Source organism: Panthera tigris, chromosome C2 (assembly GCF_018350195.1).
Source record: "Panthera tigris isolate Pti1 chromosome C2, P.tigris_Pti1_mat1.1, whole genome shotgun sequence".
NCBI classification, from domain to species: Eukaryota; Metazoa; Chordata; class Mammalia; order Carnivora; family Felidae; genus Panthera; species Panthera tigris.
In genome coordinates this window covers 58,018,797-58,041,570 of record NC_056668.1, presented here as the reverse complement: position 1 = coordinate 58,041,570, position 22,774 = coordinate 58,018,797, and the positions used below count along the sequence as shown (strand labels likewise).

General features: G+C 41.8%; 1 protein-coding gene across 2 annotated transcripts in view; it reads right to left on the bottom strand.

Moving 5' to 3' along the window:
- TMPRSS7 (transmembrane serine protease 7) overlaps positions 1 to 22,472 on the bottom strand; it is a 40,955-nt gene extending 18,483 nt beyond the window's left edge. The window contains exons 1-10 of one of the 2 annotated variants that reach the window (XM_015544934.2): positions 22,425 to 22,472; positions 20,337 to 20,550; positions 17,227 to 17,357; positions 14,611 to 14,678; positions 13,048 to 13,241; positions 11,909 to 11,947; positions 10,946 to 11,174; positions 9,551 to 9,681; positions 7,510 to 7,622; positions 821 to 927 (exon numbers count right to left, since the gene is read on the bottom strand). In XM_015544934.2, coding sequence (XP_015400420.2) covers positions 821 to 927; positions 7,510 to 7,622; positions 9,551 to 9,681; positions 10,946 to 11,174; positions 11,909 to 11,947; positions 13,048 to 13,241; positions 14,611 to 14,678; positions 17,227 to 17,357; positions 20,337 to 20,550; positions 22,425 to 22,472 — 1,274 coding nt within the window. Of the gene's footprint in view, positions 1 to 820; positions 928 to 7,509; positions 7,623 to 9,550; positions 9,682 to 10,945; positions 11,175 to 11,908; positions 11,948 to 13,047; positions 13,242 to 14,610; positions 14,679 to 17,226; positions 17,358 to 20,336; positions 20,551 to 22,424 lie in introns of those variants that run through there. The other variant, XM_042956235.1, reaches the window with a different exon arrangement.
- Between the last annotated feature and the right edge of the window lie 302 nt (positions 22,473 to 22,774).

The following is a 22,774-nucleotide window of genomic DNA, read 5'->3' as shown; positions in this document are numbered from 1 at the left end:
AAGCTATTCTGCTGCAAAGACAGGACATTCTCTATTTTTAAATACAAGACCTAGTTTAGAAGCAAATAAACAATAAAAATAACTAAGACGCAAATTAAGGGTGAGAGGGAGGAGATCCTGGGTCAGTTCGGGAAGCTCAGACACCTCGATTTCTCTAATCAGCCTCAACCCATGTGCCAGGATACAGCCAGACTGACCCAACCTCTCCTACTGCACACAGTTGGCTAATGGTTTTTAATTTTTGTATCACCAGGACTCCTATTTACTATTTCCTCCAGGGCTCCATGGTTTATCTGCCAAGCTATTTTTGTAAAGTATAGAGGGTGCACACCCATAGCCCAGCAGCAAAGAGCAGTGGCCCAGCCAGGACTTGGGAGCCATAAGACATGGATTTGAATCCTGGCTTAATCACATATAAGCTGAGTGACCTTGGGGCACCTGGGTGGCTCAGTCAGTTAAGCATCTGACTTCAGCTCAGGTCATGATCTCACGATCCGTGAGTTCGAGCTCCGCATCGGGCTCTGTGCTGCCAGCTCAGAGCCCGGAGCCTGTTTCGGATTCTGTGTCTCCCTCTCTCTGACCCTCCCCCATTCATGCTCTGTCTCTCTCTGTCTCAAAAATAAATAAAGGTTAAAAAAAAAAAAAAATTAAAAAAAAAAAAAAAGCTGAGTGACCTTGAGCAAGTTATTTAACTCCTGTATCCCTCAATTTCCCTCTCTGTAAATCGTTAAGTGCAAACTCTTCGGGGACAAGGGATCCAAGGCTTTGAACCTTTAGGTGAGGCCTTTCATCAGATTCTTTACATATGGAACCCACTTACATTTGTTCATTAATTTCCCACCATCCATGGTCACAGCCTTTCACGCTCTTCTTGGTTATTGAATAATTATGGAATTTCAGTGCTACGCCAAGTGTTGATAAGGAAGTCTGTGAAAAACAAACATTAAGTCAGAAAAATGTTTCAACTGAAGGATATGTTTCAGGCTAAGTTTCCTCACTCAGAACTCATTCCCTCAGCTTGCCGCTTTTAGGGCATTTTATTCTTTGTGCCTTATTATGATACGAGAAGATAGGATTCCATAGGCAGAGAGGGAAAGATTAGGATCTGAGATTCCTGGGTGGGGAAAAACACCTATTTTGGAACAATGCTGGGAGTGTCTGACCACAGCAAACCGCCAGGCCATAAGGTTCCTCTTAAGAATATAACAGAGACCACCTACTGGTCCTCAGGTTTCCCCTCTGGAATTTGACAAAAGACTTAAATATGGCCACAGACCACCCCTCGTACAATGGAAATGAGCCAATCAGGAATGGACAACCCAGCACCTAGAGTTATCCAGCCAATAAGTGTAGAACCTGAGAAGGAACAAGGGAGAGGGGAAGGGGCAGGGCTGACCAGAACCTTATGAAACAAGAACCCTTGCCTATAGTGCTCGGACATTCACTTTCGAATGTCCCCTCTCTGCGAAGGGGAGACATACTATTCTTCCTTTCTAATCTTATATTCTAATAAACTTTTGCCTGCTGTTCCTTTTGTGCCCACCTCTTCATTTTCCAAGTGGAGAGACAATGAATCCCAGGTATTACGGGAAAAAACCTTACAACACTATGACCTTTGGTGGGATAGACCCGTATCTCCCCTACCCTGCAACAAACCAGAATGAGGAGAGCATAATAGAGAGGGAAATGGGTGGCCCAGTGCTAGGGAGCTGCTCTAAGGCCCCAGTTTTGAGTGAGCTGGGTAACATGGGACATATTAGATTATCTCTAGGTGTCAGTTTCCTCCTTGTAAATGAGCTTAACTTTGAAAACACCCACTTGTTAATGAATGCACACAGTTTCCTCCCTCAGTAACAATGACATAGTTCATTTAAAGCACTATTCAGATTATTTAGATAACAGAGAAGTGAATCAGCATCCTCTTCATATTAAACCTGGGTATTCCTGAAGGCAGTTACTAAATCACTCCCAGGTCTGCTGAGACCAAATCAAACAAGAGAGGCTGCCCATACGGCACACACCCATGTGAGTGTGCATGCGTGTGCGCACACACATCTGACCTTTTTATGACATTGTATGACGTACACATACATTGTGTTATGTCATGATTTTAGTTTTTAAGTTTTTTAAATCTATTTTTTTTAATGTTTATTTTTGAGACACAGAGAGAGAGACAGAAGGCAAACAGGGGAGGGGCAGAGAGAGAGGGAGGCACAGAATCCAGGCTCCAGGCCTGCCGAGCTGTCAGCACAGAGCCCTACATGGGGCTCATGACCCCAGATGAGATCATGACCCCAGCCAAAGTGAAACGCTTAGCCAACTGAGCCACCCAGGGACGCCTCCTTTTTTTTTTTTTTTTAAGAAATTAATTTTAACCGATTTTTATTGCTCTGACATTTAGTGTTGTAGTGATATCATTTGTATTTGTGATGTATTTGATGTTACAATGTCTTTGTTGTATGTACTTCTTTCTAACATGTATTTAAATACTGTAGCCCTCATCCCTCAACCTATCTTGCAGAGAAAATGATTCAGGCTATTTATTTACTTATGTATTTATTTAAATCAAGTAATCTCTACACCCAACGTGGGGCCCCAACTCGGGACCTTGAAACCAAGAATTGCACGCTCCATCAACTGAGCCAGCCAGGTACCCCTATGTCTCTCATTTAAACAACACGACGACACAGGAAGGAAGTATGAGTCCTATTTTATGGAAGAAGTCAAGACTAACCAAAAATAAGTGACATTCCCAATGTTACCCTGCATTTCTCTGAAGGCTGCTTTTTCTCAATGTATCATGCCACCTGGAACATTGACAGTGAGGGCTCAAGGGGAACAGGACGGTCTTATGTGCAGCGAACGCCAAGGGCTCCTGAGAACATACATCGATTTATCCCCCCAGTCTTGTCATCTTACTGTTTCTTCACATTAAAAATAAATAGATGTCAACTAAGAGATAATAAATATCTAGAGTAATCAGTGTAATTTTCTAGCATAAGAATATATTCCAATGTAGCCCTCCACAAGAAGGTTACATGGGCGTTTTCACTGTGTTCCATTGCTCCAAAGTAAAATAGATTTATATGCGCTCCCCAATCTCCAAAGCCTCTCCACAGAGAAAGGAAGTAAGTCCCCTTGCACACCAGGTTCCACTGACACAGAATTGCACACAAGTCTACACGTGAGCCCAGACTGACCAAGAGGCATTACTGATATTATCCAGCTTGACAAGTGGGGTAAAGCAGGGCAGTTCCAAAAAACACCGTGAGCTCTTTTGCTCAACAAATGGACAAAAATTAAAAACTGCTGGGGCGCCTGGGTGGCTCAGTCGGTTGGGCGTCCGACTTCGGCTCAGGTCATGATCTCGCGGTCCATGGGTTCGAGCCCCGCATCGGACTCTGTGCTGACAGCTCAGAGCCTGGAGCCTGTTTCAGATTCTGTGTCTCCCTCTCCCTCTGACCTTCCCCCATTCATGCTCTGTCCCTTTCTGTCTCAAAAATGAATAAACGTTAAAAAAAATTAAAAAAAAAAACCTGCTAAGTATGCTATTTCCTTCTGTGTCCTGTATTCTCTGTTCCCACTGCCCAACCCACGCCTTTACTTTGGGAACTTTTACCAAATAAGGGGAGAAAGTCTCCTGATTTGGACCTGCTGTGTTGAAATATTTCTCTAGTCAGTGACAGCGACAGGATGCAGGACGTGCTTTATCCTTATCACTTCTCATTCGCCAGTGGTTCTATACATACAACTCAACACATCTCCCACTGGCACTGGGAACTTCCATGGTTAGATGCTTGCCACAGAAGCAGGGAAGAGGGATTCATCTGTGGGGAATCCCACCTATTCCCTAGGTGATAGGAGGAGGTGAATTTACATGGCCCACAGTATATTGCTTATGTGGATGCATCTAAACTGGTGGGTGCTAGGCTGATGGCATCGGTTATATAACAATTCAAAACCCCACTCCACATTTTTCTTCTAAGATTCCATAGCAAAATGCATTGGTTGAAAAACAAAAAGAAGGAAAACAGAAAGGTAAATACTCAATTAAGTGATTGCTATGAAACAGGGAAGCTGAACATCTTTAGGAACCCAGGAAAGGAGGGGGTGCTGAATTTACTTAATGGAGGGGCACATGATTCCTTTTAATGCTGCCTGGGTCACTTTCTATTTGAGTAACCTCTGGCAAATGGCTTGCCCCCAGTTCTATTGCCTTATCCATAAAATGTGACCAGAGTCTCTTTCCTATATCAGCGGTATGTTTTAAGAGCAAATAAAAATGTGTGTGCCCTAAACAAATGCAGGTGACAGGTTATAAGCCTCAATACTCCTTTTTGCTATTTCTTATTTCACCACACCTTCTTCCCCCACAGTCTGTAAGCTCTGAGACAACAAGGACTTTACCTTGTTACTAAGTGTTCCCTATGGTTACATGCCTGAAACTGACATTCAATGAATATTTGTTTATTCTTGGGAGAAGAATCAGAGGAACTTTAAGTTGGAGCAGGAGTTAATCTTGCTCAGGTAAATGAGACCTTAAAAACGCAGCCGAGGGGCGTCTCGGTGGCTCAGTTGGTGGAGCTTCGGACTTCGACTCAGGTCATGATCTCATGGTTCGTGGGTTCAAGCCCCGTATCAGGCTCTGTGTTGACAGCTCAGAGCCTGGAGCCTGCTTCGGATTCTGTGTGTGTCTCTCTCTGCCCATCCCCCACTCAGGCTCAGAAAAGAAAAGAAAAAAGTCAGCTGAAAGTGAGTTTGCAAAAGGGATTGATTGCTCTTCAGTTACATCTGGAAGTCGGACCAGGCACTAAGAAGGATGGAGAATAATAGAAATCAACTCTTGTGTATTAAAGGGTTTATCGTTTTACCATGACTTGAGTCAATATTTTTGTCACTTACGTCATTCTTCCCAGTTGTTTGCAATAAATTCAAAGCTATTTGACAGGTGCCTTTTTTTTTTTTTTTAATTTTTTAATGTTTACTTATTTTTGAGAGAGAGAGAGAGACAGAGCATGAACAGGGGAGGGTCAGAGAGAGGGAGACACAGAATCTGAAACAGGCTCCAGGCTCTGAGCTGTCAGCACAGAACCTGCTGCCGGGCTTGAACTCACAAACTGAGATCATGACCTGAGCCAAAGTGGGATGCTTGACCGACTGAGCCACCCAGGAGCCCCCAATTATTTTTTTTACATGATTTCCATTTGCAGAAATATGCAATCACACAATTTTAGGTGGCTGTTCAAAGTGGTCCAAGGAAGGAACAGCTTTATTTAACCTCCATGCTGAAGAGGACCAGCCTTGACCTCTGGGAAATGGTGTCACCCACCAAGTCTATCCCTAATATTTCCTGTCTTCCCTCTCCCATTCTCCACTCCCCCAGGGGCATGCTTTTTGCCTTATAAAGAATTCTTTTTATTTAGCATTTCTAACTCTCAACCCCTAGGGAAACAATCTGATATTCTAATTTACATTCTGACTAGAACAATGTTTGAGGATCTTCACTGTAGGGCTTATGGCTTATTATGGAATCACATTTATTTCACCTGAAAAGAATTTCAAACATTTGACAGAGCTTTTGGGAATGGGGCCTTTCCTGTTCTGGATGTCATAAAAAAGATCCATCTGCTCTTCAGAGAGATGGAAGAGACAGATTTGCAGTCTCTCCTGTTCCTTACCCAAGTTGCGAGAGTCACTTGAGGTACTGAGATTCTGCTGCCCTGATGAGGCATTAAGAATCTGGTGGTGAGCGAGTCCAGAACCTTTGGGTTTTAGTTATTTTGGAAATGTTTGCAACAATGATAAAAAAAAATAAATAAGTTAAGGATGTATGCCATTAGGACACTGAGACTAAGTAAACATTTGGGTTTAATAAAATTATTAAAAATATTTAACTCTGGGGCTCCTGGGTGGCTCAGTTGGTGGAGCTTCGGACTTCGGCTCAGGTCATGGTCTCTTGGTTCGGGAGTTCGAGCCCCGCATCGGGCTCTGTGCTGATGGCTCAAAGCCTGGAGCCTGCTTCGGATTCTGTGTCTCCCTCTCTCTCTGCCCCTCCCCCGCTCATGCTCTGTGTCTCTCTCTCTCTCTGTGTCAAAAATAAATAAACATTAAAAAAATTTTTTTAAAAAATATTTAACTCTTTGGGGCACTTGGGTGGCTCAGTTGGGTAAGCATCCGATTCTTGGTTTCAGCTCAGGTCACGACCTCACGGTTAACGAGATGGAGCCCCATGCCTGCTTTGTTCTCCATAGCACTATGTAACATACTATACACATTGTTGTCACCTGTCTCCCCCTACTGTATGGTAAGCTTCATGTCGGATATCATGGATCCCAGTGTCCAGAATACTGCCTGACACATAGTAGGCAGTTAATAATAACATGTTGAATGAATGCAAACCATAAACTGCTTGCCACTTACATCCACTTGCTGTACCTCACAAAAATGATTTTATACATATATGCTGAAAGAGCCTTCCATGAAAGGCTTCATGACCTTCCATGAGACACTAAAGTTGGAGAAAGAAAAACAGTTATGGACTAAAATTTTAAAGACAAAAAAAAAAAAAAAAAAAAAACAAGATTGAACTCTCTGTTAAGGACCAGAGATGTATATATTTCATATACATTTACATCTTGGTTTGCTTATACAACTGAAATATACATTGCCTAATTAAATTTATTATTTCTTTATTATTCTTACTATAATGCTGATAGTGAAAGAAGTAAAAAGTGGTGAGTTCTACCAAGGTAAAAAGAAAAAAAAAAAAAGAAAGAAATATTGTTTGATCTCGTAACAATGTCTTTGCATTTAAAAAATTTTTTAATGTTTATTTTTGAGGGAGATAAAGACAGAGTGTGAGTGGGGGAGGGGCAGAGAGAGAGGGAGACATAGAATCCAAAGCAGGCTCCAGGCTCTGAGCTGTCACCACAGAGCCCAACGAGGGGCTCAAACCCACAGATTGTGAAATCATGACCTGAGCTGAAGTCCAATTCTTAACCAACAGAGCCACGGAGGAGCCCCTGTCTTTGCGGGGGTTTTTTTTGATACAAACAAACAAAACAACAACTGGAAAAATAAGCCCGTCCCAAAGAACAGTTAATTTATAGGCAGAGGGTTGAAATTACAAGGAACTTTCATGTTCTAGGTAACATATTTGCTTAGGGTTTAAGTGTTATAAAATTAACTAATATTCTTTTTGTAGTAAAAAGTTAATGGGGTGCCTGGGTGGCTCAGTCGGTTGGGCGTCCAACTTCGGCTCAGGTCATGATCTCACTGCTGGTGAGTTTGACCCCTGCGTCAGGCTCTGTGCTGACAGCTCAGAGCCTGGAGGCTGCTTTAGATTCTGTCTCCCTTTCTGCCCATCCCTGGCTTGCACTCTGTCTCTCTCTCTGTCTCTCAAAAATAAATAAACATTAAAAAGTTTTTTAATTAATTAAATTTAAAAATAAACTGTTACTAAACATAAGATAATAATATTTTTCTAAAATAGTGGTAAAACTAGGTTACCTGAAATTTCCAGGTACACTTGCATTTCGGAGGATAGTAGCTTGGGTAATACGGACTTGAAATTTTCCCTTCAAAGCCAGTGATTTCTTTGATGAATACTGTGTTTTCACATTCTGAAAAAAAATATCCATTAACAGACAACGATTTGCAGTCATGGGATTATGGGAAATGCACTGAATTCATTTCTTTAACTACAAATGCACACTCTTCGATCAACAAGCTTAGATACTTTTTTAAATTTAAGCTAATTTTTCAAAAAAGAAATAGTACCATACAGAGGTATAGCTAAACTTCTTGTTCAAATTCTGTATTTGTTTTCAGATCATGTATTTTGACTACAGATCTATTACTCTCTTTAAAAACATACTTTAAATATATTTTTTAAGGCTTCTGAGCGTTATTTGTTTAAATTAGTGTATATTTGTTGTTTAGGAAAATGCCCAGTTTACATAACATGTTGTCCTGTTTATATAAAACAATCTGAATGTTTATTCATACTGCATGGTCATCCTTCTCCTAAAATGTAATGTCCTTGAGAGTATTGGTTTTTGTCTATTTTGTTTGCTACTCTTTCCCTTACACCTGGAATCATCCCTGGCATGTAGTACATGCTCAGTCAATGTTTGTTCACAAATTCCACTGCAATATTTCTGAGATAATCATATTTTTAATCTTTGGAGCTGGAGACAATTTTCAACCCAACAACATCTCAAATTGCCAGTTCAATTTTCTTTAACAAATCAGTTTTACATTTAGTTTTGTAATAATTCGATGGAGAAAACCTATCAAAACAAGCCACTGCCTTAAAATGTAGATGGACCTATTAAGCCATGACCAGGTAACTTAAGCCAAATCCACTGCCCTCCTCACCCACATCTGTCATTCTGATCCTTTCGTCCTCGTTGGTGTTCATAGAGAAGTTGCCAGGACACCATCTGTAAGACCTGACCAGCTACAAGGCAACAAACATTACAAAAAGACTAGAGTTTCAGTGAAGGCTCTTTTTATTTAGTCTTGTTTTGTTTTACTTCATCAACCCACATCAAAAAGAGAAGAATGAAAGGGAGCTGGGTCACTTTTTGCTCACTACCTGACCTAGGAAAATCCATTGAATCTCCGGGTGTTACTTCACACGCATCTTCTTCTAGGATGGCATTCCCATGCATTGCTATTAAGGAGGATTCACCATAGACAGTCCCCCACCCCACGCCCACTAGGTACTGAGCTGTTATCACTCAGCTCCGAACCCACCCTTCTCTACTCTGTTCCATCACGCGGTAGCGGGGACTCTGCAAAAGGCTTCTCTCCTTTGCCACCTGGCTTCCAACTAGGCTCTGTCAATAGGGGGCGCTACAGGCAGACTAGAAGCCTGGAGGAGGAAGAATAGAGTTTCCCGTGTGTTTCGTTTCCTCTTCCTGGGAGTGTCATCCCCCCGCAACCATGGCTCTCCCCACCCCGTCATGCAGCTCTACTTTGTCCCCGTAGCTGAGTCGAACCCTGTTAGCAGTTTTCCCAACTTCCACTTCATTGCACCTCCCTCAAGGATACCGGCCTCGGCTGTCGACTGTCCGGTACCCGCTCCTCGACGGTCTGGACCCCCTCCTCGACCCCGCGAATACCTGCCTCTGAACTCAAGAGACACCAACACCAGCCTGGCACTCCATTCCTCAGAAGTCTGAATTTCAGGCCACAGACCCCTCCTCCACACTGTAAATTGTCATCATTCTGGCGGCTTTCCCTTGTCCCCCTAGACCTACGGGTGGTGGTTGCTCCCTGCGTGTACTGCCTACATAATACCTTACAGTTTTCTTTTCACCTTTTGAGTTAGCTAGCTAACACCTTTATCCTGAGTTAGCAGTTCTTCACATTAAATTCTGTTTAAATACTATAACTCTCTCTCCTCTGACAGGAGACCTCTGACCCTGAGTCAGGGTCCCTGACTCATATAACTAGTATTACAACACAGCCTCAGGAGAGAGAAGACTGGAGTATCATACCAGATATTTTTCAAGGTGACTTTTTTCAATTAGCAAAGACTTACTTTGTTCTGGAATGACCTCAAAAAACGCCCGGATTCCTGATAGCCTCCGTATCTGAGGAGACTTAAATGCCACCAGCATGAGATTATTTGTGGAAACAAAGGACATTATCGTTCTTGTGGGTTCACAAATTCTGAAACCAGATAACAGAACAAAAGTACATGAATAGTAGGTTATTGAGGAGTGAGCCTCCCTCCACCACTAATTCCACACGTTTCCTGGGCCATCTACACAGTTCTTGTTAGGCAGACCCGGCCAGTCAGAGCTTCGTCAATTAGTGGCCACAGGGCACGATGGAGGGGAGCAGATAAAGGTACGGAAACTTTTGTCTAGTAACTACCAAAGAATTTTCCTGATGGCTGTCACAGGACCCTCCTTGAGAACAAACAAGGCATAAACAGCCATTTAAATGGCTGCAGTCATGAGCTCTGTTCTAAGCAAAACCGGACTGAGAACTCAACTCTGTCACTTAACTGGCTGAAAGATTCTCCAGCAACTAATCTTCATAAATGCCAGGTCCCCTATGGTGAAACGGTGGTAATGACTATAGGACATCCCTCATAGCCTTTCGGTAAGGATTAAATGAGATAATAGCAAAGTATGTCTGGAAGGGTGAAAAGAAGCAGTAACAATGACTGAGGAATGGGAGCCAGTGACAAACTTACTTGTCACTGTGTACCATTTACGCTGTTGAAATTTTTAACATGCAAAATATAAATTCCAAAATATAAACTCATACATACATACATATATACATAAAACACTGCTCTATACCTACATAAGCACTATTTTACCACAGTAAAAACAGCACATTGTGAATAAAGTATAAGTATCATTATTAAGATATTAAGCACTCAAAAAGATGTCTGCTAGTAAATAAAAAAATATTAGCATATGTATATGTACATATGTGTGCAATTACATATCTATATATGAACGAAAATATTTGCAAAAACATAACAGGCATTTGTTCTGGGTAATGAGATTGTGAAATATTGACATTGTTTTCTCTGATTGACCTCACTTTCACAGTGAACATTGTGTTCTCTTTCTAATAAGGGAGAAAATTTTTGTTTTACTCATGGAATGCAATCCTCATAGAGTATTTAATTCTCACACTCTAATGAGAGCGATTGCATAAAAGTAAAATTAAACAAAAAAAATTATATTTCAGAAATATTTCAAGAAGTGGCTGAAGTTCCTGCTACACTGATTTTCACTCTGGTAGGCTAACAAGTAAAAAGCAAGCATTGTGTCTGACAGGCTCTGGCTAATACACGGGATGCTAAGTAAGGCGTGGGTCCGTCTTTGATCTCATGTGCGCACGCAAAAGTTTTTTCCCTTTGTTTCTAAGGGAAACACGATACTGACAGTTTTTTCCCTTGCGACCTGAGTACCTATACAAGACGGTGCTCCGGAGTGGCATGAGGGAGTCGTAAATGGTCAGGGAGTCGGTGACACAATTGTCAGCTTCAATCTGGACGGACTCTATCGAGAGACGAATCAGGTAGCCCACCACGGCCACCAGCTTGAAGTGGCACGTCAGCCTCCCTGAGGTTGCAGAAATCTCCAGAGGGTAGCGGAGAGACAGATGATCTGCATAGAAGTACTGAGAGCAGCCTTTGTCTGTGGAGACAGCACTTTGTTTTGTTCCGTTTTAGAAATGACTTTTCTAGACATCTTTAAAGAGTGAGGAGCAAAGAGTTCCTCTGGAGGACATCTGCTGTTTTTGCCAGCCCAGAGTCCGCTCCCCCTTCTTCTGGTAATGGCACCAGGATTTTACTTTGAGAAACTGTCTATACCCTGATTGTGTGGTTTGGTGGGGGTTAAACTCACTTCTATGTCCAAAGATGGGCGCATGACCCAGACTGGCCAATCAGAGTAAAGGAAGCTGGTGCATGAATGGGCTTGCCAGCCAATCTGAGACAGTAAATTCGGCACCAGGACTTCTGCAAAAACTGTCGGGAAAGTTATTGGGGGGGGGGGGGGGGTGTGGAGAGGGGTTGTTCTACCATTGCTGCTACTAATATAAGCTTGGATCTATTGATGCCATTTATGACACTGCATTAGAAGAATACATTTGATGAAGCTTCAGCAAGGAAAAGCAGAGATGTGGAGTCCTGATGAGATTTTATTTTAGAACCTGGCCCCAAACAGGCCTGAAGCCAGCACGTTCTCCACCCCTGTCCCAGGTACAAGAGCCAATCAAGTTTCTTCAGTGCTTAAGCCAGTTTGAGTGTATTTCTATCACTGGTAACTGAAAGAGGACTAACAAATACCACCATATGAAAAAGAAAACTATAGCCAAAAAGGATACTAATTTGGAGGCAGTGTAGGAGAAGCTATGCATCATAATTTACCAGCTCCTATGGTTGAAGAGTAATCTGACCGAAGCCCAGCTGCATTGAAAAAACACATGGAAAAGAAACTGTCAGTTCCAGTATATCATTTTGTTAGAATTATCCTCAGTAAAAATGCTTTTCAGTCCTGGGGCACCTGGGTGGCTCAGTCGGTTGAGCGACCAACTTCGGCTCAGGTCATGATCTCACAGGTTGTGAGTTGGAGCCCCGCATGGGGCTCTGTGCTGACAGCTCAGAGCCTGGAGTCTGCTTCAGATTCTGTCTCCCACTCTCTCTGCCCCTCCCCCACTCATGCTCTCTGTCTGTCTCTCTCTGTCTCAGAAATAAATAAACACAATATATATATATGATTTTTATTATATATATATATATATATAAATTATTTTTATTATATATATATATATATATATATATATATATATATAAATGATTTTCAGTCCTTAAAAGCAATTCATCATATCTGGGATTTGCTTTAAAATAATCCAGTGAGGGTAGGGGAAGTTGTTTATGTATTTTGAGAGCAAGGGGGATGGCCATGAGTTGATAGTTGTTGAAGCCGAGTAAAGGGTATATTTATATTTTTATATTATATATAATATTATATATATATATATATAGAGAGAGAGAGAGAGAGAGAGAGAGAGAGAGAGAGAGAATTTAAATCAAGAGAGAAAGTTGCATAATTTGGGAGTCACACAATTAAAGTATTTTACTGGGCCAATCAAATGATGACATTCACGTTCTGGCAGGGCTATTCAACAGGTCATTGTGGAACATTGGGCAGCATTACATAAATAACATAGGTGCAGTTCTGTCTGGACAAGGGAAAAGACAAGATAAACCTCAGCAAAATTCTTTTTTCTCCAAGACTTGGAGCCTTAGTTTGAAGATTCATGAAATTGAATTAAATATAGGGAAGGGTACACTTTAATAAATTCAGTTTCATATATATTTTGAAATTTTGAGTATTCTATTGTCCAATCATTGTATTTAGTAACTTCCTGTATCAGTGTCCTCAGCTAACCCTGTTTTACTGGGATTGTGGAAGAGAATACTTCATTATAATATTGACTATGTTAATGGACATATCAGGAGTGCTATAGGAAGGAATGCATAAAGGGGAATTACCCAACAATCACCATTTAGTACCACAGAGTCCATATCTACAGCCAGGCCCTGCAAGCTCCCCACAGAGGTTCGGTTTATGATACTTGTCTGGATGGAGTCCTTCAAAATGGCAGCCACACAGTCCTCACAGAAGATATGGCCCTTGGCATGTGGCATGACAAACACAATCCAAAAGTGGACAAGGAGACCACCTTTGTTGTTGCTGCTACAGTAAAAAAAAAAAAAAAAAAAAGGGGATATTTAGGTATCTCTCTTAGGACTTTCATAGAAAGACAATCACCCAACTGATAGAGTCAAGGGGAGGCCAGTAAGGATATCCTTCAACTTCTAAAATTTGTTCTTGAAGAAGTCATTGATTCCTATTGAGGGGATTGGTAAGAGAAAGCATAATACTGTGTGTCTTCCTGTGTTGGGTTCACATCTAAAACCATTCGTGTATAGTTGCATCTCCATGGAGAATATACTATTTTTATGAATATCAACCAGTATTCACTATTATTACAAATAAAAACAATTATAGTTTTTTTTTAATTTTTTTTTAACGTTTTATTTATTTTTGAGACAGAGAGACACAGAGCATGAACGGGGGAGGGGCAGAGAGAGAGGGAGACACAGAATCGGAAGCAGGCTCCAGGCTCTGAGCCATCAGCCCAGAGCCCAACGCGGGGCTCGAACTCACGGACCACGAGATCGTGACCTGAGCTGAAGTCGGACGCTTAACCGACTGAACCACCCAGGCACCCCAACAATTATAGTTTTTGATACTTCACCATGTACAAATACATTGCTAAATTCTGCTTTATCCCACTGAATCTTATGAGCAAGGTCCTATTACTCCAGTTTTACAGATAAGGAAATCAAGATCAACTATAACTCAAAATCATATAGCTAGTAAGTAGTAAATCCAGGAATCGAGCCCAACTTGGTATTTAGCCAAACTCTGGAGCAAGAGCTTCTGAGTACACAACTATTGTCATGTTTTATGAAAAACAAACCTTAAGTGTTCTACAGTAAATAATGTGGGAAATAGAAAGTAAACAAATAGCTTTACTCCAAGCTTCTTAGTGCTTTTGGTATGTCAAAGTGGATTGTGCCTCTCTGCAGGTGGGGGCAGGCGGGATACAGTACATAAAACATAATTTAAAAAAGAAGTTTTAGTAACATAATTAAAAATTAATACAATAAATTTTAATAAAAATTATTTGAGTTTGAGATCACTTTTTTCTTAGAAAATCCCTAATGACCAGTTTTTTACTTAACATATTTTGAGAAAGACTAGACTGTGTTTTATTTTTACCCCACCCGATGGTAGCCATGTTTGTGGCCGTCTTGCCCAGCGGTATTAAGACGGGGAGAGGCGGGGTGCCCAGGATCCCAGCTATGGGGAGAGGGCAGGCTTTGGTAGATGAAGAGAAAAACTCAGCATGACAGCAGGGCAGAGTGGAGTCAGCAGTTGTGCTAAAAGAGTATTAACGCAAAGCCGCCCCCAAGAACTTACTTGAGAATGGTAAGATCTTAGCTTTCACCTTTTCACAGCAGTAAACAGAAATCCCAAAGCAAGGGACATACATTACCTGACATCTGCAACAACAGACTGCTTGTAAAATTTAGAAAAGGCAGATGTTGTATAAACCAGGTTTACCTGAAAATGAAAAACCGAGGTGTCTGAAGTCTGTCAAATTTTGCTTTCACTCACAGCACCTAGCACCCTGTAGGTCCAAGCCCTGACAGCCAGCAAGGAAAAGAGCTGGGTTCTAAAGGAAGGCTAAAATCTTGGGTTGCTGCCATTCTGCTATCTGTGAAGAATAATCAGTTACCTATACCCATTCTTTGCTGTCTTTAGACACCCTGATCAAGCTTAACTTCTGTATTCTGCCTACTCCAAAGGTTAATTTTTTCCATAATTAATAAATCAAACTCCTTTAAGTACATTTAGAAAGGATTTGATCCAACCTCTTTTCTAACAATGCACAGCATGGAAAATTTATATTCTTAAGGGCACATTGCTCTAGTAGCCACTAGGGGGCAGGTGGCGCCCACGTCCAGGTTCACCCCCCCCCCCCAACTCTGCAGTCTCTAGGGAAACACCCAGCTCTTTTAAAAGGCGCCATCGTTGGATCCCAAGGAAAGCTATTTCAATTCACCTTCTTTGCCCTTTCTTAGCTTTCTAAAGCCAAGCTGAGTCTCTGCCAAATCTCCTCCTATATTCCCCTTCCTTCCTAAATGGCAAAATCACCCATCTAATTGCGAAGTTTAAAGTCACCACGCAACACAGAATACATTACCTAAACCTGCCGAGCACTCAGGTTTTTCTCTTTCTTTTCTTTCTTTCTTTCTTTCTTTCTTTCTTTCTTTCTTTCTTTCTTTCTTTCTTTCTTTCTTTCTTTCCTTCCCTCCTGCCTGCCTGCCTGCCTGCCTTCTTTCCCTCTATGACAGTAAAAAATAGGGTAAAATAGGCAGAGAGGGAAAGGATAGGACCTGAGGTCCTGGGTGGGGAAAAACACATATTTTAGAACAATGCTGGGAGTGTCTGACCACAGCAAACCCCCTCAGGCATAAGGTTCCTCTTAAGAATGTAACAGAGACCACCTACTCCCCCCAGATTTCTCTCAGGAATTTGACAAAAGACCTGACTAAAAATTAGTAGACCATAAAACCTACGACCCACAAGGAATGATGTGGACTTAGACCATCCCTCCTACAATGGAAACAAACCAATGGACAACCCAGCACCTAGAGTTATCCAGCCAATAAAGGTAAAACTTGAGAAGGAACAAGGGGGAAGGGAAGGAGGGGAGGGAGGGACCAGAACCTGATAAAACAAGGACAGCTTGCCTATTGTCGGCAGGCAATTCACTTTTCAGTGTCCCCTCTCTGCAGAGAGAGCTTTCGTACTACTCTTCGTAATCTTATACTCTAATAAACTTTTGTCTGCTGCTCACTTTGTGTCCGTCTCTTCATTCTTTGAAGCAGTGAGACAACGAATCCCAGTTATTGAGGTAAAAAATCCTGCAACACTTCTTTCCTTCCTTCCTTCCTTCCTTCCTTCCTTCCTTCCTTCCTTCCTTCTCTCTCTTTCTCTCTCTTTCTTTCTCTGTAAAGTGATCAGAGTGCTTACCAAGAATCTTTGGGGTAATTTGAGGAATAATTGATACAATTTAAAGGTAAAGTATTTATCCACATACCCCGTATATAGAAGGCCTTCTTCAGTAGATAAGGGCCACTGTGCCCACTGTTGTCTTTGCTTGCTCTCCCACAACCCTTCCCCAGTCTACACCACAGCGTGCCTGTCAAGGCAGTGTGGGCCCACCGTGTAGGCGACCCTCTCCATTACTGTGCAGATACAAATTGGCAGAAGCCTTCTAGTTCGTAATATGTACCAAGAGCCATGAGTAGATCTTTTTATTTTAGGAGATCTGCTAAGGAAGTAATCATAGATCGACACAATCCATGTAGCAGTTCTGTATGGCATTATCCAGAGTAACAAAAATGGAAGACAAATATCCAATAAGAGGGGATTGGCTAACTTTGTAGCTATTAAAATTTGTGTTTTTTAAGAATTTTTTCTTACATAGAAACATGCAACCTAATGTTAAGAGGAAAAATCTACTATAAAACTATCTGCAAATATTCCAATATCATGCTCTCCTTTATGTCTATGTGGCCCAGAATAAAAAGGGGTTCTATCTCGGGAGATGATGTTAAAGAAAATGTTAACATTCCTTTTCATAATTTTCTGAATTTAAAAAATGTTAGCGGTTAAATACGTATTAATTCTATAATGAGAAAGCTTTTTTGTTTTTTAAGTAAAGAGATTCCACTGCGGTGAGGTTGAGATAGATGTGTACAGCTCACAAAATTAATCAGCATGCATAACTTTAGTTCTGGGAGGCATTTTAAAGATCACCTGATGTAATTTCTTTATTTTACAGATGGGAAACCCTAGAGCTCAGAGAGCCACTTGTTTTTACGCTCAGCGATAAATAATATAAATAAGTTACCAAATAAATTAGCAACTCTGTCAAATAAGCAATTATAGCCAAGATGAGCTAAATCCCAAGTTTGCCTCTGACTTCTTCTTCCATCCACCCTGCTCACCTGTGACACTTGTGAGCCCTCCACCCCGGCCCCTCATCTGCCCCACTCTCCCAGGCCTCCCACACCAATCTCCCCACCCCCCCTCAGCTCACCACTTGCTGCACAGTCCGCGCCATGGACAGAAATTCCCTGGACTCCTTCTGTCGATATTCAGGAAGAAACTCAATGTTGGTAATGCGAAACATCCCAACAAAGTAAAAAGCATCTTTGCTTTCTGTCTTACCTGTAAGACAGGAGAGAAAGCAAGTAGAGGGTTTTCCCCTCTGTGTGGCAATGAGGCATTGTCTGATCTGTGTCAGTATCAGGCCCCTAAAATGTTTTATTAGGTGCCTACTTACGTGACTGCTTCACAACCTGTGAAGCTCTAAATGTAGTTAATAACGTCACTTCCATCAACAGTAAGTCACCATATCTCCTAGGATAGTCTGTTCTCTCCTGGCAAATACTTATGAGACAGATTCAAAGATTAAAGATCTACCTCTTTGACTTTATACTTGCCCTAGAGTCGCTACCAGGCCAAGAAGAGTGTATGCAGTTTTCATGGATCCTTAGTCTGTAGAAGGTAAGGAGGTAAGAAATGGATACTGTCAAGCTCTGAGGTGAAGTGAGCATAGCGGGACAAGTGGGAAGGGCCCCCCAGCTGACCTTCACTGAGCTCCTGGGGGCTCATCCCTATCTGACTTGTGTAGCTGCTGCACAGGGTGCTGGGCTGGTCTTCAGCTCTGTGCAATGCATGAGAATTCATCCTTCCTGTGAACCACAAAGCAGGGTTCTCAGCCCAGCGTCGGGTCACTCCTGCTCAAATGCATTGCCCAGTGTGGACAGTGGGTTTGGGCATCCAGCCTGCCCAGAACGATTGACAATGTGGGAAGAACACTGTTGTATCTGAGTTGCTTTAGAGAGACCGAGAATAACCTGGGGGATGGCAGGGGTGGGGGGGGGGAGTGAGGGGCTCTTCTTTCTGCCTTTTCTTTTTGTTACCAAGGTCTTCCTCCTAGTTGGCACCGTCCCCCAGACTCCCATGGCCATGGTACATTTCTCTCCTGTGATACATGTCCCCACTGTGTCATAACTTCTGTCCTTTAAGAGTAACAGTAACTTCTTTTTGTCCCTCCACCCCTTATGTAGCTTTGAAGCTCAATAAATGTTTGTGGGAAGGAAAAGAGAGAGGAAGGGTGGAAGAGGAAGAAAGGGAGAGGATACTGTCTCCTAGAACAATGCCCAGCACATGGAAACGTTACAGAAGCGATGACTGAATTAGGAAAAAGGTGTGCCTTTGTGAGTAATCCGAAGCCACCCTGGGAGCCATCCAGGGCCACATTAGCCCCGTGCAGTGGACTGAGGCTGTGGGGATGTGGAGAAGGGGCCCAGGGGAAGAAGGCCTGAGCAGATGTCCTAGATTTGTTCTTTCAAGGTATGTGACCTTGGATGGATCACCTTGACTCGCTAGCCTCACATAGAAAGCAATAACTGTTTTCATGCCTGATTTGAACAAGGAAGTGCTTCGTAGATTTGTGTTGTTGTTGTTGCAGACTCATTAAAATTTGAGTGAAAGCCAGGCTTTCTATATATATAGAAGCTCGCACATTCTTCTTATAATGGTGTTATCCAGACTCAAGCACCAGGAGAACAACAATACAAGCAAGATCAATTTAGCCTCGAACTAGATTACATTTACCAAACTCTTTAGCACAACCCAACATACAACACCCTGCATGGTCACAGCATTGCTGTTTGTTGAACAATTTTCATTTGTTCATACCAGTTTCTCATTCCTCAGACTGGTCTGTCTTCCTGAGATGTACTTCTCTGATTTTTAACACAGCCACCAAAGTGCTTCTACAGAGTGACATTCCAGAACTTTATACAAAAATGCTAAGGCAATGTGAGTGTATAGATTGAGGGCCAGCAGAGAACTGATGGGAAATAAGTTGGTTCGTTGTGGGTTGGGGTCGTGTGTGTTTTGTGTTTGTCTTGATTGCCCATTGACTCGACTTCCTTCACTAGTCTTTAAGCTCCTAGAAGACAGAGATTCTCTCTTTACCACTGTGTTTCCATGCCTATCACGGGACCCAGCTCACAGCGGGCACGCTCAAGATACGAGAGAAATGAATTTTGAATAACCAGTTCATAAAGCCTTCTCTGGACTCTATGCCTAGGCAGGTTAGATGCCTCTTTTCTGTGACTGCAAAGTAATTGCTTAAGCATAAAACAAAACAAAACGAAAAACAACCAATTCAATTCACACCCCCTCTGCAGCACTGAACTGTGGGTTTTCTGAAAGTAGAAAATGCATCTGTGAGCTTTGTTTTGTTTTGTTTGCATCTGTGAGCTTTTTGAAGGTAGGAGATATATCTTGCATTGATGTCTTGATGCAATGATATTGATTGATGCAATTGATATGATTGATGCAATGATATGTCTTGCATTGATGTCTTGATGTCTTACATTGTGCCACGCAAATTATAAGTAATTGATTTGTATATATGTAAGTGATCTGAACTATTCAATACAATATTCATTAATTCTTTACCTGTAAAACTTGCTTCACAACTCAAGTTTTAATATCCTTGAGGGTACACATATCTTGTATCAAACATATTAACATGTATGGGGTTGGAAGCTTAGCGTAAGTCAACATGTGCTGTAGTTACTGCATGGATAAGTACTCTTTAAGTACCAGCTTAGTTACAACTCCTGTCCAAGAGGATCAATCAGCTGGACAAGAACATAACCTATATGATTGACAGAAGCATAAAAACAGTGGAGTGAAATACGCATGAGGAAAAGGATGCTCTGGGAGCTGGGAATGTGAGGTTGCCTAGAAATAAGCAGTGGGTGGAATGAGGAAATGAAACAACTTAGAATTCCATTCATTTCTTAAAGCTAAACATGCATTCCATTTCTGAACTAGTCCAAAGCTCCCGAGCATCCTTCTCAGCTCTTGTCCTCCTACCCCCCATCTCTGCTCCTCTGCTCCTCTGCTCTCCTGTGGGAAGCAAGCAGTGGTAACAAAAGTAAAAGTGGGAGAGACAATGCTGCTTTCTTCCACCTTAAAACCTCAACAGTTTTGGGAGTGGCTATGGGCCTGGGAACTTGGGAAATTCTATCAGACATACCCAAGGGTAGATTGGGTCTACACCACGGACACTGGACCCACAGGACAAACCCTAACCCCAAAGGAACACAGGATTTCACTCACTGATGTAGAGCCACAGAAGCGTCCAGGCTGTGACTGCTAGGATGAATAGAAATACTGTGAAGATAATGATTTTGTTCTGGACATTCCAGAAGGGAGCTTTCTTCTTGGGTTGCTTCTTCGGTTTGGCTTTGCCGATGGGTTTTTGAGGTCGAGGTGCTCGTCTACCTGGCAACTTCCCTTGGGCACTGACCACCTGAACTGAGATATTGGATATCTTTAAAAAAAAAAAAAAAAAGAGAGAGAGAGAGAGATTAGTTTAGAGCACATTTGGAACCACCCAGTCAGGAGAATATTTGTGCTAAAAGGCCATATATATCAGTCAAATCATTTATGTAAGTGTAATAAATGGACTCACATTAAATAGTGCAGTTAAGATCAGAAAAATCAGACATTACATGAACTCCATTGAAGGAGTTCCCAGATCCTCTCAACTCTCCAGTTGTGCTAAGTAGATGCTGTAGAGAATGGGCCTCAATGTCATGGTGGGTAGACCAGAGGGCCCAAAGGTCAGGAGGTTAGGATTCTATGAGGGTCATTTCATGTGTACACAGCTCAGCTGTGAGAGTATGTGTGTTTCACATGTTTGTATTACATTGCTTTTGTCCCACCATCAATTTCCTCTGGCTGAGGCAGGAAAATGAGAACATAAGTCACTTCCTGATAGAAACAAATTGATTTCTTACTTAGGGGCTTCCTGACTGGGTGTTAGAAAGAAAAAATTAAGGATGATGTTGCTGTGGTTCGTGCAGGACTGTGGGATAGAAACCAGTTCCTTCCATGCATGTGCTTTTACCACAGTCAATGAACTGACCAGGGACTCAGTCTCTCAAAGGCAAATGAAAGAATTATTTGAAAATAAAGAATGAAATAGGGCTCCTGGGTGTCTTAGTTGGATAAGCATTTGACTCTTGATTTCGGTTCAGGGCACGATCTCAGAACAGGTCATGATCTCCCAGTTCTTGAGATGGAAACCGAGTGGGGTGCTGACAGCATTGAGCTTGCTTAGGATTCTCTCTTTCTCTCCCTCTCTCTCTGCCCCTCCCCTGGATCGAGTGTGCTCGCTCTCTCTCTCAAAATAAATGAATAAACTTAAAAAAATAAAGAATGAAATAAAGGACTCGGAAAATTATTGGTATTAGGTGATGTGCAAAGTGTTATGTGCAAGAGGAAAAAATGCATTATTCAACTGTTCCCCTCCTCTTTTTTATTTCTCCACTACCTTCTGTCATCTGATGCTGTGAATTCTTTAATAATGTATGCAAGAGTTTAGCTTCTTTGAAGGACAGATTTATACGTGTCAGGTAACTAAACTCCAGTGATGAAATAATTTTTAACCACACATTCTTTTAAAGGCAATGACATAGAACACCAATTCCAAAGAAATCATTTCTTTTTCGAGTTTTCTGAAGAGTTCTCATTCTCTCTTACTCTCCTTCACTCTTCCCTTCAAAGTTCATGCCTTCCAGTCTTTAACCCTACCAATTAATGGGATAATATGTAGCCAAGTACATTCTGAATTATTCATGGCCCCCTCATTCTTTTTACCAAACACCCTTGTCAACCCCTGGAGTGAAATGTAGCTTATATCCCTCCTGGTGAAATTGAACTAGACCAGACCTCATTGGATGTGATGTCCTGCAGGCATGAAGATGGTGTTTCTAAAGAGAAAAATGTTCTATTGCAGTATGAGTTGACTATAATGTCCCACTACTTTCAGATATTCCACCAAAGAAGTACAAAAGAGACACAGAAATGCTGGCACATGTAGAGCTGACAAGGCCAAGGTTGGGTCTTTAAGCGCAGGAGCACATTATAGGCAGTCTCAGTTAGCACTGATTAAATTTTAAAATGGAATTTGTGTAGAGATCAGTACAATTTCCCTGGAGTTTTAGAAAAACAATTGCAAATCAATTGCCAAGTACAGCACTTTGAAAGGAGCTCACGTTGGTAAAATCCATTAAGTACTATAAGAAGATAAAGTATGTTTTGCTCTCTTTATTTTTACAAAGTAACATGGTCTCATTTTACTAACAAGGTCAGCAAAAATGGCATTCAAGTAAGAGAGAAGGCTTCCCACACCGTACTTACATTCACATCGGCAGGTTTGGATGAAACATCAGTGTTTTCTTTATCCATGGTTAGATTTTCTACGTGTGAGCATCCAGAGGTGTCTCAAAGCCAGTTTCCATCCCCTTACATTCTCACTTAAGAATTGGTAGCTGCGTTCAAGCTAGCTTTCAGAGGGAAGGAATCAATTTACCTCTACCGGGTTCAGTTCAGAAACTGAAGCTGCCTCATTGCTATATAGGTAGTGTTAAAGGGACCTGGCAGTCAGCTGGGCACCCCAACCCACAAATTTCTTAATGTAACTGTATAAGTCAGGCCCTTGGAACCGAGCCTCAAGGCAAGGTTGCCTCACAAGGACACAGTCCAACAAT